Source organism: Pseudopodoces humilis, chromosome 1 (assembly GCF_049639895.1).
Source record: "Pseudopodoces humilis isolate 2021_Gansu_Grassland_sample_001 chromosome 1, ASM4963989v1, whole genome shotgun sequence".
Lineage (NCBI taxonomy): Eukaryota > Metazoa > Chordata > Aves > Passeriformes > Paridae > Pseudopodoces > Pseudopodoces humilis.
The window spans coordinates 143589685-143602457 of NC_142200.1; the positions used below are offsets into that span (position 1 = coordinate 143589685).

Here is a 12773-nt window from a genome sequence, read left to right on the forward strand (position 1 = left end):
TCTCCTCTCACTCCAGCCTGGATTCTGAAGGTGGTGAAGCTGCACCAACCTCCAGCCTGAGCACAGTGAAATTTGGGCTACAGCTGCTCTGATGCCCTGCCTGTGCCAGAGTCACACTTCATGTACAGGATACACAAACATCACCGAGGGCTGCAGACGGAAGAAATAAAACATCAGAGTACTTTCAGCAAACTCAAGTTCTCTCCTGAAGGTTTCTGTAGTTCTGTGATGCCTGCAATTACAGCTCTGTGCAAGTCACACTTCCCCAGCCTACCCTCTCTGTGGCACCCGCTGCTTCCCTGGCCACAGACAGCAATAGTGGGCACTGGCTCCTTTTCTGAAGTACAAAGTGGACGTTACCAGTCACCAGTACTTGGCATGACTCCAACACAATCTTCAAAATACAAATATTTAATAGAAAAATTTAATTTAATTTTACAAAATACAAATACAACACTACCCAATGTAGCAAAATAATGGAATTGAAAAATAATTTCAAAATATTTAAAGCATTAGGTTCTAAAATAAATAATGCTATCTAAAAGAAGTGTTCAGGTTTTGCAATTAGGAGGAGGCAGTTTCACTATTACTGATCTCTTTTTCAACTTCTTTACAAGTTTCATAATTTATGTAGAAAAATATACAAGAAAAGAATTTGGGATAAAGAATAGGTTGAGTATGTAACATTTAACATAAATAAAAAGCCTAAAGCAAAACCAAAAAGAAAACCAATCATTTTATTTCTGTACATCAAGACTACAAATAGTATTGTAACACTTCGTTTATTACCCAAATTAGGAAATTATACATTTTTATATGGTTACTAGTAAACATCTTAAAACCACTCAGTTTCCCCACATTTAAAAGGATATTGCTGGTAACTGCTTATTAAATAGGAAATCCAGCAGAGTTTCCAGTAACAGCAAAGTATTTTTTTGCATAAGACATGAATACAAATTTGATTGTATTTTCTGATAATTTAAAATATAAAAGTAAAGTTCAGAGGGATGGACTGATGAATCTTACAGTCTGAACTATAATTCCTTTTTTAAACTCTAGACTAGAGTTTGCATATGAAACCCTACAATGTGCCTACTACTAGAGGATCAGCTCCTTCCATACAAGAGCAATTTTTTCCCCAGATATCAAATTATATTAAGCAGCATATTCCCACTTACTTTTCTCAGCAGAAATACTGCAGGGAAATGTATATAAAAGCTGTTTAATCACAAAAAAAAGTTAATTTCATTAGTGTCTACAGCACAGATACGGCATTTAAGATGGAAAGAAATGACAGAGAAAAGGAATGTGAACACCACAGGCTTCAAATATAAAAGATAAAGCCTGATAACTTTGGTTCAAATAACTTTAATAATTATTACACGTATATTTTTCCAAAGTGGTGGTTTCTGTATGTACTGTGTATGCAATAGGAGACTGATTCATTTAAAACCAACCAACCAATCAACAAACCTGTACAGGCACAAAAGACAGAAGCAGGACAGAAAAAACCTGGAAAGTCACATCCATTCAGAACAGTATCCAAGTGATAATGATGCAGCAAAGATTGAACTTAAAATAATGTAAATCCATTTTCTTCAAAGTGTTTCAGAAAGCACAAATGGAATATTACACCAATTTTATCTATCTCAGTGCCTACCATCTTGAGGGAAGGTAGTGTGAAACAAAATCATTTCTGCAACAACTATCATAGAATCATGGACAATGCTGAGGAAGGGGTCAATCAGGATCATCCAGTCCAACTCCTGGTCCTGCACAGGCCACCCCAAGAGTCACAAGTGTCTGAGAACATTCTTCAAATGCTTCTTGAACTCTGGCAGACTTGGGGCTGTGACCACTGACCTGGGGAACCTGTTCCAGAGCCCAACCACTCTCTGGGTGAGAAACCATTTTGTGATACCCAACCTGAATCTTCCCCAATCCAGTCCCATCCTGTTTCCTCAGGTCTCAACCCTGCTCACCAGAGAGCAGAGATCAGCGCCTGTCTCTCCTCTCCCCCTCACGAGGAGTTGTAACTGCACTGAGGTCTCCCCTCAGTCTCCTCCAGGTTGAACAGACCAAATGCCCTCAGCCACTCCTCACATGGCTTCCCCTCCAGGCCCTTCACCATCCCTGTGGCCTCTTCTGGATGCTCTCTAATGGCTCAATGTCTTTACCTTGTGGCACCCAAAACTGCCCCCAGGACTCAAGGTGAGGCGGGACAATCCCCTCCCTTGCCTGACTAGCGATGCTGTCCCTGATGCCCACAGGACATGCCTGGCCCTTCTGGATGCCAGGGCTCGTCAACTTGCCATCAACTAGGACCCTCCAGACTCCTTTCTGTGGAGCTGCTCTACAGTTTGTCATTCCCCAGTCTGTCCACACAGCCAGGGCTGCCCTGTCCCAGGTGCAGAATTCAGCACTTGCCCTGGTTGAACTTCATGGGGTTGGTGATTGCCCATCTCTCTAAGATTTGTAAACAACTCTGCAATGTAAGTTAATATGTTAGGTTGTCAGTAATGAGCATTTTCATCCTCTCAGTTCTGGCATATCTGCAAACATCTGCTTGCCTTCTTTCTAAAAGATTAATTACAGGATGTTAGCCCTGTCTCATCCCAATGCACCGCACAGTACACAACTTTATTGCCAGTTTGCAAAATTATTTATGTTTGAACAGCACAAAGCCAAAGCTTCATCTTTGGTTAATTTCACTGAGATGTCACTGCTCTTTAAATGTGCTCTTTCTTCACATAAACACAGAAATCAGCCACACTGCACACAGCATTCATTGTTTTGAGTCATAAAGCAGTGTCAATGCAATATTCAGTAATGGAAGCTAACTAAGAAACCGTGTTTAGAAATGAAACCTATTTGAGGGCATTTGGTAAGACACAAGAGCTGCAGAAATGTAGATAGAATCCCTTAAAACTGCTTGGGTATGGGTGCTGCTTATAGAGTAGGCACTGGTTCATTCTTCTGCAGATCATCCAAATAAGCATCAGTCGGACTCAGCTGAGTTCAAATCCAGCAGCACATTCAATGGCATAGAGGAGCTTGCTTCGCATCAGGTTCTCGTCATAAAACTCAGGAAGCTTCAGCAAGTTCATGCAGGTACTGGCAGTAGGCAGCCTGTCTAAATCAGATCCTCCATTGTGAATGCAAAATGCAGGATATAACTCCTGGAAGATGCAACCAAAACAAAAAACAACCACATATCAAAGAAAGGTATACAAGCCAAAACCTACCCTTCAGCAGCTGGCACGCATTTCCATTAAGAAAATCACTAGATGAAAACCTGTCACAATGACACTCAAATGGCATTTCTTTCATTCCTCATAGCACTAAAACCACTCTTGAATTGTGCAGTGACTCCCTCTGCCTCCTCCCAGCAAGATCCACTAATTTGGAATACACAAAGCAATTTATGTGATTCTAAGGAAAATACAATGACTTGTTATTGTTCATACAGTCTGTGGTACAAATTTACAATGCTACAAAAGCATAATCAATGTGTATATTGAGTCTGTAATGATATAAACTTGTCAAACCCTAATTATTTTTCTGATATGTTAACTACTGATCTGAAGAACACACTTTAAAGATATTTTGTATGTAATATTTAATTGTTTTAGTAATACCCATTTCTCTTCTTCCAAGAAGTAGTTTAGTGAAAAATATATTTATTTGTTACCTCCAAAGCACTGCTTTGGCTGGCAAGACAGTATTCATATTATCAAATGCTTGCCTAAGGTAAAAAAGTTTGATTTTAGAAACTGGAAAAAAATTCCAGCTCCAAAGGCAAAAGGTCAATGAGATTCTAAGCTAAATTATTGTTCAAATGGAGGCCTTAAAAGTATTTCATAGCTAAAATGTTGCATTTTTAGTGTTCCTTTCAAAATGCTAATTGAATTCCCCTACTCTAGTTTTAAAAATGGGAAAATGGAGTTCTATTGAAATGTCATGCCAAGGGCACCATTTGTTGCATAATTAAATACTGTACAGCGGGAAACTGCAATAGTTTGGAAGGGAAAAGTATCATCAATTTATTATGTGACCTGATTGGAACTTAACAATTTTCAACCACTATTTAATGGGGTTTTTTTTTTGTCTGTAACAATCACATTTATTAAACTTATTAAACTTTAATTAGCTTTAGTAAATGTTATTCTGAACCTGACTCTGGCAATCAAAGTTTAAAATTTTTAAGTGATGCAAAGCTAGACTATGTTATCTATAAGATACTGTCAAGATATTTCCTAATCTTAAATCATCATGCAGTAACTTGAAGAAAACTTGCTGGTCCCACAGTATAACGCATAAACAGAAAATTTCAGAGTGAGAACCAGAAATTGTGTTTCTCCTAGAAAAATTCAGCACACACACGAAGTGCAAACAATTTTTGAAGATGGTTTGTGTTCACGTCTCCCATCAATATAAACACGTTCTCATGCATACTTGGCTGGTAAAACTCAGCACTCCTGTGGCTTCACACTCTGCACCTTGAAAGCTCTGAACAATGCACTGTCATGGGCTACCAAGACATTCCTGATGACAATACCAGTCACCCACTGCCTTTTCTGGCAGACACTTCCTGGCAAGCCCCTGGTTTGGAGAATCCCTGTTAACAGGTCCTGCTGCAGCCACCCTGTGGTACTGCTGAGGTCCCCGCTCAGTGGAGCAGCTCTAACGCCCTTTCAGCTGCTTTCCTCTGCCAACACTGCTGCGTGTGGCTGAGCATGCAAGCCCCTTGTACAGTGAACTCACCTTTTAACTTCTGCTTTCATGTTGAAAATTGGGTGACTAATTTGCTTTCATTTTTTTCCTGGCCATTTATGTTACGGGCAGTTTGTGGCCCATCTCCCAAGTGAACACACAAACTGCAGCTTTCCACATTTAGCTTCTTTCGAGTGTGTCACTGTCAGCCCTAATATTTTTAGACTTTTGATTCACTTCCTCCATCACTTCAAATGTCACACCGGCTACCTCAAAGCTAGGTACCTACATCTGCATTTCTTCCTCTCCCTTTGTAATTAAAGAGGATGATAACAAATGGGAACTTCTGCTTACTTGCTTTCCCCAGCTGTTTCCCAATTCTCCCTCATGTGACTGATGTGCACTGTTCTATCTTGGTCTCATGCTGGAGTTTTCCAGTCGCTTTTCCTGCTGTCCTGTAAAATCCTATTCATTGCTAGAGTACTGTACAGTGATATTTGCATGGACTTGGGGGGGGTTAGGAGAAAAGCCTGCAGACTTTTAATAAGAAATCACATAAATCAATCAACAAATACCAGGATTCATGTGATTCAACAGCCATGTTCCATTGTCTCCATATCTATATCTGTGGACACTCTTTACTGTTAAAGGGGATCTGGTTAGCATTTTTTGGTGAGTTTAAGACATGACTCATTTCATCCTGAAGTTGACACATGGAACAGTCAGACCAATTACCAACTGAAAGTGCCAGTTCCAATCCTACATGTCTATAAAAGGAGTGTAGTTGAGCTATAGATTACAGATACTGAAGATGGAGGATGTTGCCCATCCACATGGTAACACCACCACACAGCACTGAATGTTCCCGTATTTTAGAGGAAATGATGTGATGGCTGGTTTTTAGCCAAAATTTTGCAGTCCACTGTAATTTATGGGTAGAACAACCCCAGAATTCAGTTTCAAAATGTCTTAACCTTGCCTTGGCCTCTCTTTAGTTTTATCAGCAGTACAGCAGATTTTTCTTCATACTTAAGCATCCTTGTAAATAGCAATCTGGAGACTGCAGCTAAATATTTTGCTGCTAAGTGTAATGAGCTGTGAGCTATAAGCAGATGAACGAGAATTAGAAGAAAAGAAAATACATGTCCTGCTTCAAGTAGTTAATTTAAGAGAATAAAATTTTGTAACTGCCTTTATATCCTAAATTCTCTTTTGCGTGACTTAGGAGACACTAGGCGTAACTTAACTTGATGCTTGAAACTGGTAGCAACTCTGCCTCTGCACAACATGAAATGCCAGCAAGGACCTTCCATCACACATAGCAACTGCTCTAATCAGTGATCTACAGGCTTACCAAATTTCACAGTTAAAACAGAAAGCAACAGAACACTTCATTACATATTTTAAAACTGTACTTATTATACATGCAAATGCAAACATTGAGGCTGTTTCTGTAGTCACGGACAAGTATTCCCAGACTGTAGATTCCTAAACAAGAAAAACTCATATCAACATCTGCAGCATTTCTAAAAGCTTGCCAGGAAGTCAGAGGACATACCTTAAACCCCAGAAGAGGAGGTCGAGAGCAGCTCGTTACAAATTTGAGTAGTTTGCGTTTCTCTTCATCAGTGAAGCTTTCTACAACCCTCCAAAATATTTTAATTACAGGATGGTCTGCGGTGTAGCCACCTACAATGAGATTTAAATGATTTATAGCTAGAATAGTTTTATGTAAGATATAAATTCTTCAGAAAATCTAACATCAATCTTGAAAGTTTGGGGAAAATAATGAAACCAGCAGGCTTGTATTGCTAACTTCCAATACCTACAGGTCTGTCATCATTGCAATTTCAGTTTCATTGCTTACCTATGGCTACTATACCCCTCAGCTTCTTAAATGCAGTTTTCTTCACTGAATCCTACTTGAAATTAATTTTTTTTTAGTTTAGCATTTAGACAGTAACTTCAGATTATTGCCTTTCACTAAGAGTGTGCAAGACCCAGGATGTTACTGAATCAATTTGCTTATCCTGAGGTAAGCCCAGAGGTGAACTGATGATTTGGTAGCTACTTTTTGATTATATTCAGGATAAATGCAGGGGACAAATGAAGGAAGATACCTTGCATTTCTCACAAGGAAAATATACGATCTCTCTATTCAGACTATCTGAGAAATGGTAAATATCTAAATGGGGTAGTAGAAACTACTATTCCAAAGTCATTTGCAGACTTATTTTCAGAACAATCTGTCAGTGACTAACTTTAATTTAGAAAAGAAACACCCTTGATTTATCTGGCTATAAACTTGCAGTTAAGCATATGAATAAAATAAACTGCCGAACTTAATAAAAAAATCTTAATTTCCCACAATTTATAAAACTGGGTTCAAATTTTAGCCAATTTTCTGAAATTCAGGCACATCCACCAAATTTGGCCAAAGGTAACAAGAATGACCTTGCAACTTTTTCTTAAAAGGCAGGATAAAAAGCAAGTTCAGTTATTCCCAAGTCAGCCATAATAGATTTTTTTACTTAAGCAAAATATGCTTACCTGAATAGTTTGTGAAAGATTTAAGATCATCCAAACTAATAGGAACTTGTGCACCAGAAGTCAAAACCTAACGGCAAAGGAAATTAGACCGTAACGTTAGAGGCAGAAATCAGCAATGATCTCTGTTTAGAGCAATTGTTTTGAGCAGCTGTAAGCAGAAGTACCTGTATTTCCTGCTGATCAAACATTCGAAGCCACTCGAGGTTCACCACGTTGGCCAGCCCCTGACGGAAAGCCAGGCAGTGCTGCCGGATCTGTTTGTTCAGCCTGTAGTCTGCCACCAGATGGATGTACGCAATCCGGTTGGCGCTGGTGACGGGAATGTCCTTTCCACCTGGCTTCAGCTCAACCACCTACAAACACAGCCATTCTCATCACCTGGCAAACTGCACTTCTGTGCTCTAACCGTGAAACGGGGCTGCAAAACGTTCTAGTAAGTGATGTATCCGTTTGAAGTTGACTAGAATACATTCAGGAATATTCACCTCAAAGGAAGACAGAAGATTACGAGGAGTTAAAAGGTAGGTGATTTTTCTGGTTATGTGTAAGAGCACATTCTGTGCACCCAGACCTCCAGCTGCCAGTGCAGCTCCATCACACAGCCCCTCGGTTTATCACCAGAAAGCAGATTAAGCACAGTCAGAGCTCTTTCATAGGAGCTGTCTCTAACACCAAATTCACCAATGCGAGTCAGACAAGAACCAAGGTGAAAATACCCTCCTTGGCAAGCCTCCCCCAGCTTCACTAAGTGTCCTGGAAGGGAGAGTAGCCTGTAATACCACAGAGCTCACAAAAGAACACTCTCCTTGCAGATAGATTAGGGAAACTGTGCTTGACTGGCTGGGTTCTTCCCTAACTGCTGCTGGTGAATTCTGCAGGGTCACTTTATGGTAAAAGCAATGTCCCCTGAGTCAAAATACGAAGTCTGACACAAGCCTGATTTGCAGAATGCTCAGCATTCACAATTCATCCTGTGGAAAATGTACTGTTATACATACTTAGGCTTGATTTGTTTGGTTGGTTTTATTACTTTAATTGAATGTACTAAATGTTGTTTTTCTACTGCAAAGCTCAACTTTTTTACTTCAAGCACACCAAGGTACCTCAGTATGGCAGAATTTTAAAAGAAAAACCCCCAAACTAATGATACTGTAATTGCATTAAGATATAAACCAGGTTCAAAGATAGCTCTTATTAGAACACTATAGGCCTTCACACATTCTATTCTTTACTACATGAGGTTAATTTTGTTAAGCAGCAGCCCAATTGGAAGGTATTATTAGACTACTTAAGAGAAGAATTAAAAAAACTGAGAAGTTGAGATACTGTCACCTTCTGAACTCTTCCAAAAACTGTTTCTTTTTTTTATACACTCAGACAGTCAGCAATTTCTGCATTTAAACCAACTGTGCACTTCAGTATGTGCTAATGTTGACATCTTTAGAGCACAGAGAAGTAAACACATGAATAGCTTTTCTTCTAACACACTAATAATCTAATAATGTGAGCTGTTCTTTTACTAAGCAAAATGTGCAAAATGGTTTGATTAAAAATTCACAGTGCTTTTGAGCATTCAGATTTTTTTCTTGATTCATAGGTCTTTAAGGCAAAAGAAACCATTATGATTCTCTGAATTCTGACCTCCCAGATAACACAGGTCAGAGGATTCTGTCTAGAGATTCCTGGATTTAACTCCATAAATCTACAGATGAGTTAAAGCACACTTTTAGAGACATGCAATCCTGTGATGGAGTATCTACCACTTTCTCTGATAAGCTACCACAACCTGAATTACAATAGGTGTTAAAAATATGTCTTACGTCCCACTTTAATCCTTCAGCTGCAAGCTTCTGGCTTTTGTTAGAGCCTACAGTAAAAAAAACTCATCAATAATCCACCCTGTCTGTATGCAGGTACTGATTATGCTTAAACCCTACTCCTGCAAGAATTAAGCAAAAGGAAGGTGTCAGTGTAGGTGACACCATATCATACCCTGTACCCATTATCTTGCTCCTTTCAACAAGAACACAAGACCCAGGAAGGTTCTCTCTGGGATCCACCCATAGCAGAGCCTGACATGGGACACAGCCAGGGACCCTTTCCAGAGGGTACAGCCAGTGCCTGGGGCCACCGGCTGGCCTGAGGGTATTTTTACTGGTAAAGTCCACATGAAATATTAATAGAAATGTGGGACGTGTTCCATAACATAGTGGAAACAGCTGATGGGAAGGGGCCCCTGCACTGCTGAGCTCTCTGTGTTCATCCCACTGTAGTAATTTTACTACTGACACTGGAAAATTAATCATCAGATTAATCCAATTATTATAAGAAACATTCTAATTTTCATTTCAAATCCAATGGCAATTGGGTAAAGTTTGTTCACACCTATTGTCCTTATTTCAGTGTTGAAGAGCTTAATGGGCTCTTTCCTTCCTCCTCAAATATATCCATGATGTATTACTTATGGGCAGCAACTTCATTAATCTTCCCAGAGACTTTTACACAGAACTAAAGAAAGTTTTTCTAACTTCCTCTTATAAAATACCTTTCACAAAGCCTAACAAGACCAGAAAGCTCTTATTTCTTAAATTCTTGTCCTCTTTAGCTTTACAAGATCAGAGCAACCAGTGGTGTTCCACATGAACAGATCAGTGTTGTGACCTCAATATTACTAATGCTTCACTAGCTGCCCACTTACAAACCTTCTCTACTTGTTTTGCAGAACTGCAGAATCCCTTGGGTTTTTGACACCATTTAATACAATCCCTCTCTCTGAGGTATGGACACACTGAATTACGCCACATTAAAATGCATTAAAGCACATTTGTATCACCTAACTCATCAAGCATCTCTTAAGAATATGGTCACCAACAATACACTAATAGATATCACTCCATGTACCTACAGTTTCTCTGAGCTCAGTATTTACACTAAAAGATACCTGAACTGACCTCCTTCCTAAAACAGCCAAAGGGAACTACTGGCAGGGCGTTCTAGAAAACTTCTGTATTTTAAGATTCATCCCAGCACTAGGTGAAGTAAAATGTCAGAACTTCCCTGCAGGCCAGCAAACAGAAATCAGGACACAGATTAATTTACATTTGCATTGTAAAAGCACTGGCTCCACAGTGTTCTGGGGATTTCAGGAAAGCTGTATTCATTCTATTAAAAAAAAGCTGTTCTCTCCCCATAAAGTTCTTCCAGCAAAACAAAGTAAAAAAAGATGTCACACTCTTTCTGACTCCTATTTTTAGAAAACAGGACAAAGTTTTTTGGTTTGTTGGTTTGTTTTTTGTTTTTTTTTTAAATCCTATTATTCCTTTTATATATATATTTATTTAAGTAGCAAATCTTGATTTCTGATCCAGCAACATTTCTTTAGCTCCCCTTCGTCCCAAGAGCCCTGCACTGCCACAGGTACAAGTACAGCACTCAATTAAGTGCATTTCCTGGGGTTTTCCAGAGACTGAACTCAGTGTGAGGTTAATTTTACCACTGTTGTGTTAAAGTATCATCCAAGACCAAAACAAAAGGGATAACAGAACACAAATAATAAATATATTATTCCAAAAAGGCTCAGAAGGATGTAAAACAGAAAACAGTAACATTTGGTAAGCATAGTACTAAAGTAAAGGTAGATGCACTCAGTATTTTCATGGCATTAAAGGAATTATTGTAGAATTCCCACTTAATTCTAAGAGTTAGGAATGATTGTTGAAGAGCTCCTTTCCAAAAAGGCCATAGCACAACTTAATAGATCTTAAATGCTTTATCAGCTTCATTTTTCATCCATCCAGTTTTGGCCACTAGATGGGGCAAGACAATAACGCAGGTTACCCGGGACGGGCCCCACAGGAAACTGCAGCCCTGTGTCATCTGTCTCTATCCTGTACATCTAAGTTTAAACAAACAAAGAGCATTAACTTGGTTTGTAATCAAAATCGCATAATCATACTAAAGGCAATAAAACCATAGATATAATTTATGTAAGTATTCAGATCATTCAGACAAATTTGATTCCCTACTCACAAAGTGCATCTTCAAAATGAAGAGAAATACCAAAAGGGGACAGAAAAGTCCCGTATGAAGACATGAGACTTGTATCTCTTCCAAATCACAGAACCTCCAGTGCAATTTCATAAAGCTCTTAGAGATATTCAAGAACTCCTAGAAGATAAGAATCTTTTATCTTTTCTCTTGGGTTCTGATCACTTTTGGTCACATCACCCCTACAGTTTTTCCTCATTTTGAAAAGAAGTCAATGAAGTGTTTTTTTTTCCTTGCCCTGTCATTTGCTTTCTAGATGTTCATGCAGGAATTCCAGGTATCAGATTGCATATGAATGTTTAAGAATGCATTTTCTGTAAGTATTATGAGTCTGCCTGAGAAGGCTCAGCCTCAGCTTAATTACTTTGCTGCTAAAAAACCTCTAAAGTGATCCATCTAGGCTACTATATCCTAGTAAAGAGGTTGTCAAGACCGAAACCTTCAAAACTCTTCTTAAGACTTCAAAATATTCCCCCAAAGAAATTTAAAGGCAAAGAACTCCCGTTTGGTGAGTCAGCCTATTTTCAGTGATAGCAATGGCATTTACACCTGTTTAAAAAGCTCATCTGTGGATTTGTGCTTTAACACTTTATTTATGGAATCTTCTGGTCACAGTCAACTTGTGATCCACGTACTCTCAAGTATCAGTGTTTGACACTGATACTCTCAAACAGAGTTTCTGGAGTACAGCATCCCACATTTCTGAAGGAAGAGTAATGAGTATTTGCATCTCCCTCTTGCCCTGGACAGCTACAAAACTCGCCCTCCTCACAGGAAAAGGGGAGGGCGGAAGGTCTGAGAAGAGAAGGTATTTTCTTGAATTTGCTAACCTTATTCTTACAGACCTTTCACAACCATCTCATCTACAAGACAGAAGGAACAATTAAATCAATATACAGACCTGTAACCACAGGCTGACCTCCTCTGAGACTTTGTCACCATTTTCTGCAGGAGACGCAAGAGCTGAAATGCAGGCTGGTATCACTGCATTAGATAGATCTTTATCAAAAGCTATTTGGGGTTGGAAGATATGTTGATGGCATAGCTCCCCTAATTAGCAGGTCTAATGTGCAAATTATTAAGTACCTTTTTCAACTTCTGGTGAATGCACTTTGACAATAGTTTAATGGGGTCTAAAAGCACATTACAGGATTGGAATCAATACACTGATAATAGAATTTCTACCTTCTACTACTGACAGAGGCAACAGAGACCCTCTTGAATGTGTCTTTCATTGCAGATAATGCTTTTGTGCCACAATTGGTGGATGGACACTGTCATGAGGACAGCTATTTACAATGATAGATTTATGATGCATTTATTAGGCACTAATTTATTAAACACTAAAGTGGCTGTTTAGCTGAAAACTACATATAATGTACATTCAACATAAAGAGTGCAAATTAAGCTCTTTTCCCAAAGTGAATTAGCCTTACCTTGGCATAGTCAATTAGTATGCAATG

At 39.0% G+C, this 12773-nt stretch overlaps 1 protein-coding gene across 1 annotated transcript in view; it reads right to left on the bottom strand.

Moving 5' to 3' along the window:
* Positions 1 to 395: 395 nt before the first annotated feature.
* Positions 396 to 12773, bottom strand: part of UBE3C (ubiquitin protein ligase E3C) — a 69663-nt gene continuing 57285 nt past the window's right edge. The window contains exons 20-23 of the mRNA XM_005528527.3: positions 7428 to 7616; positions 7264 to 7330; positions 6272 to 6402; positions 396 to 3179 (exon numbers count right to left, since the gene is read on the bottom strand). Coding sequence (XP_005528584.1) covers positions 3009 to 3179; positions 6272 to 6402; positions 7264 to 7330; positions 7428 to 7616 — 558 coding nt within the window. The 3' untranslated portion in view covers positions 396 to 3008. The remainder of the gene's footprint in view (positions 3180 to 6271; positions 6403 to 7263; positions 7331 to 7427; positions 7617 to 12773) is intronic.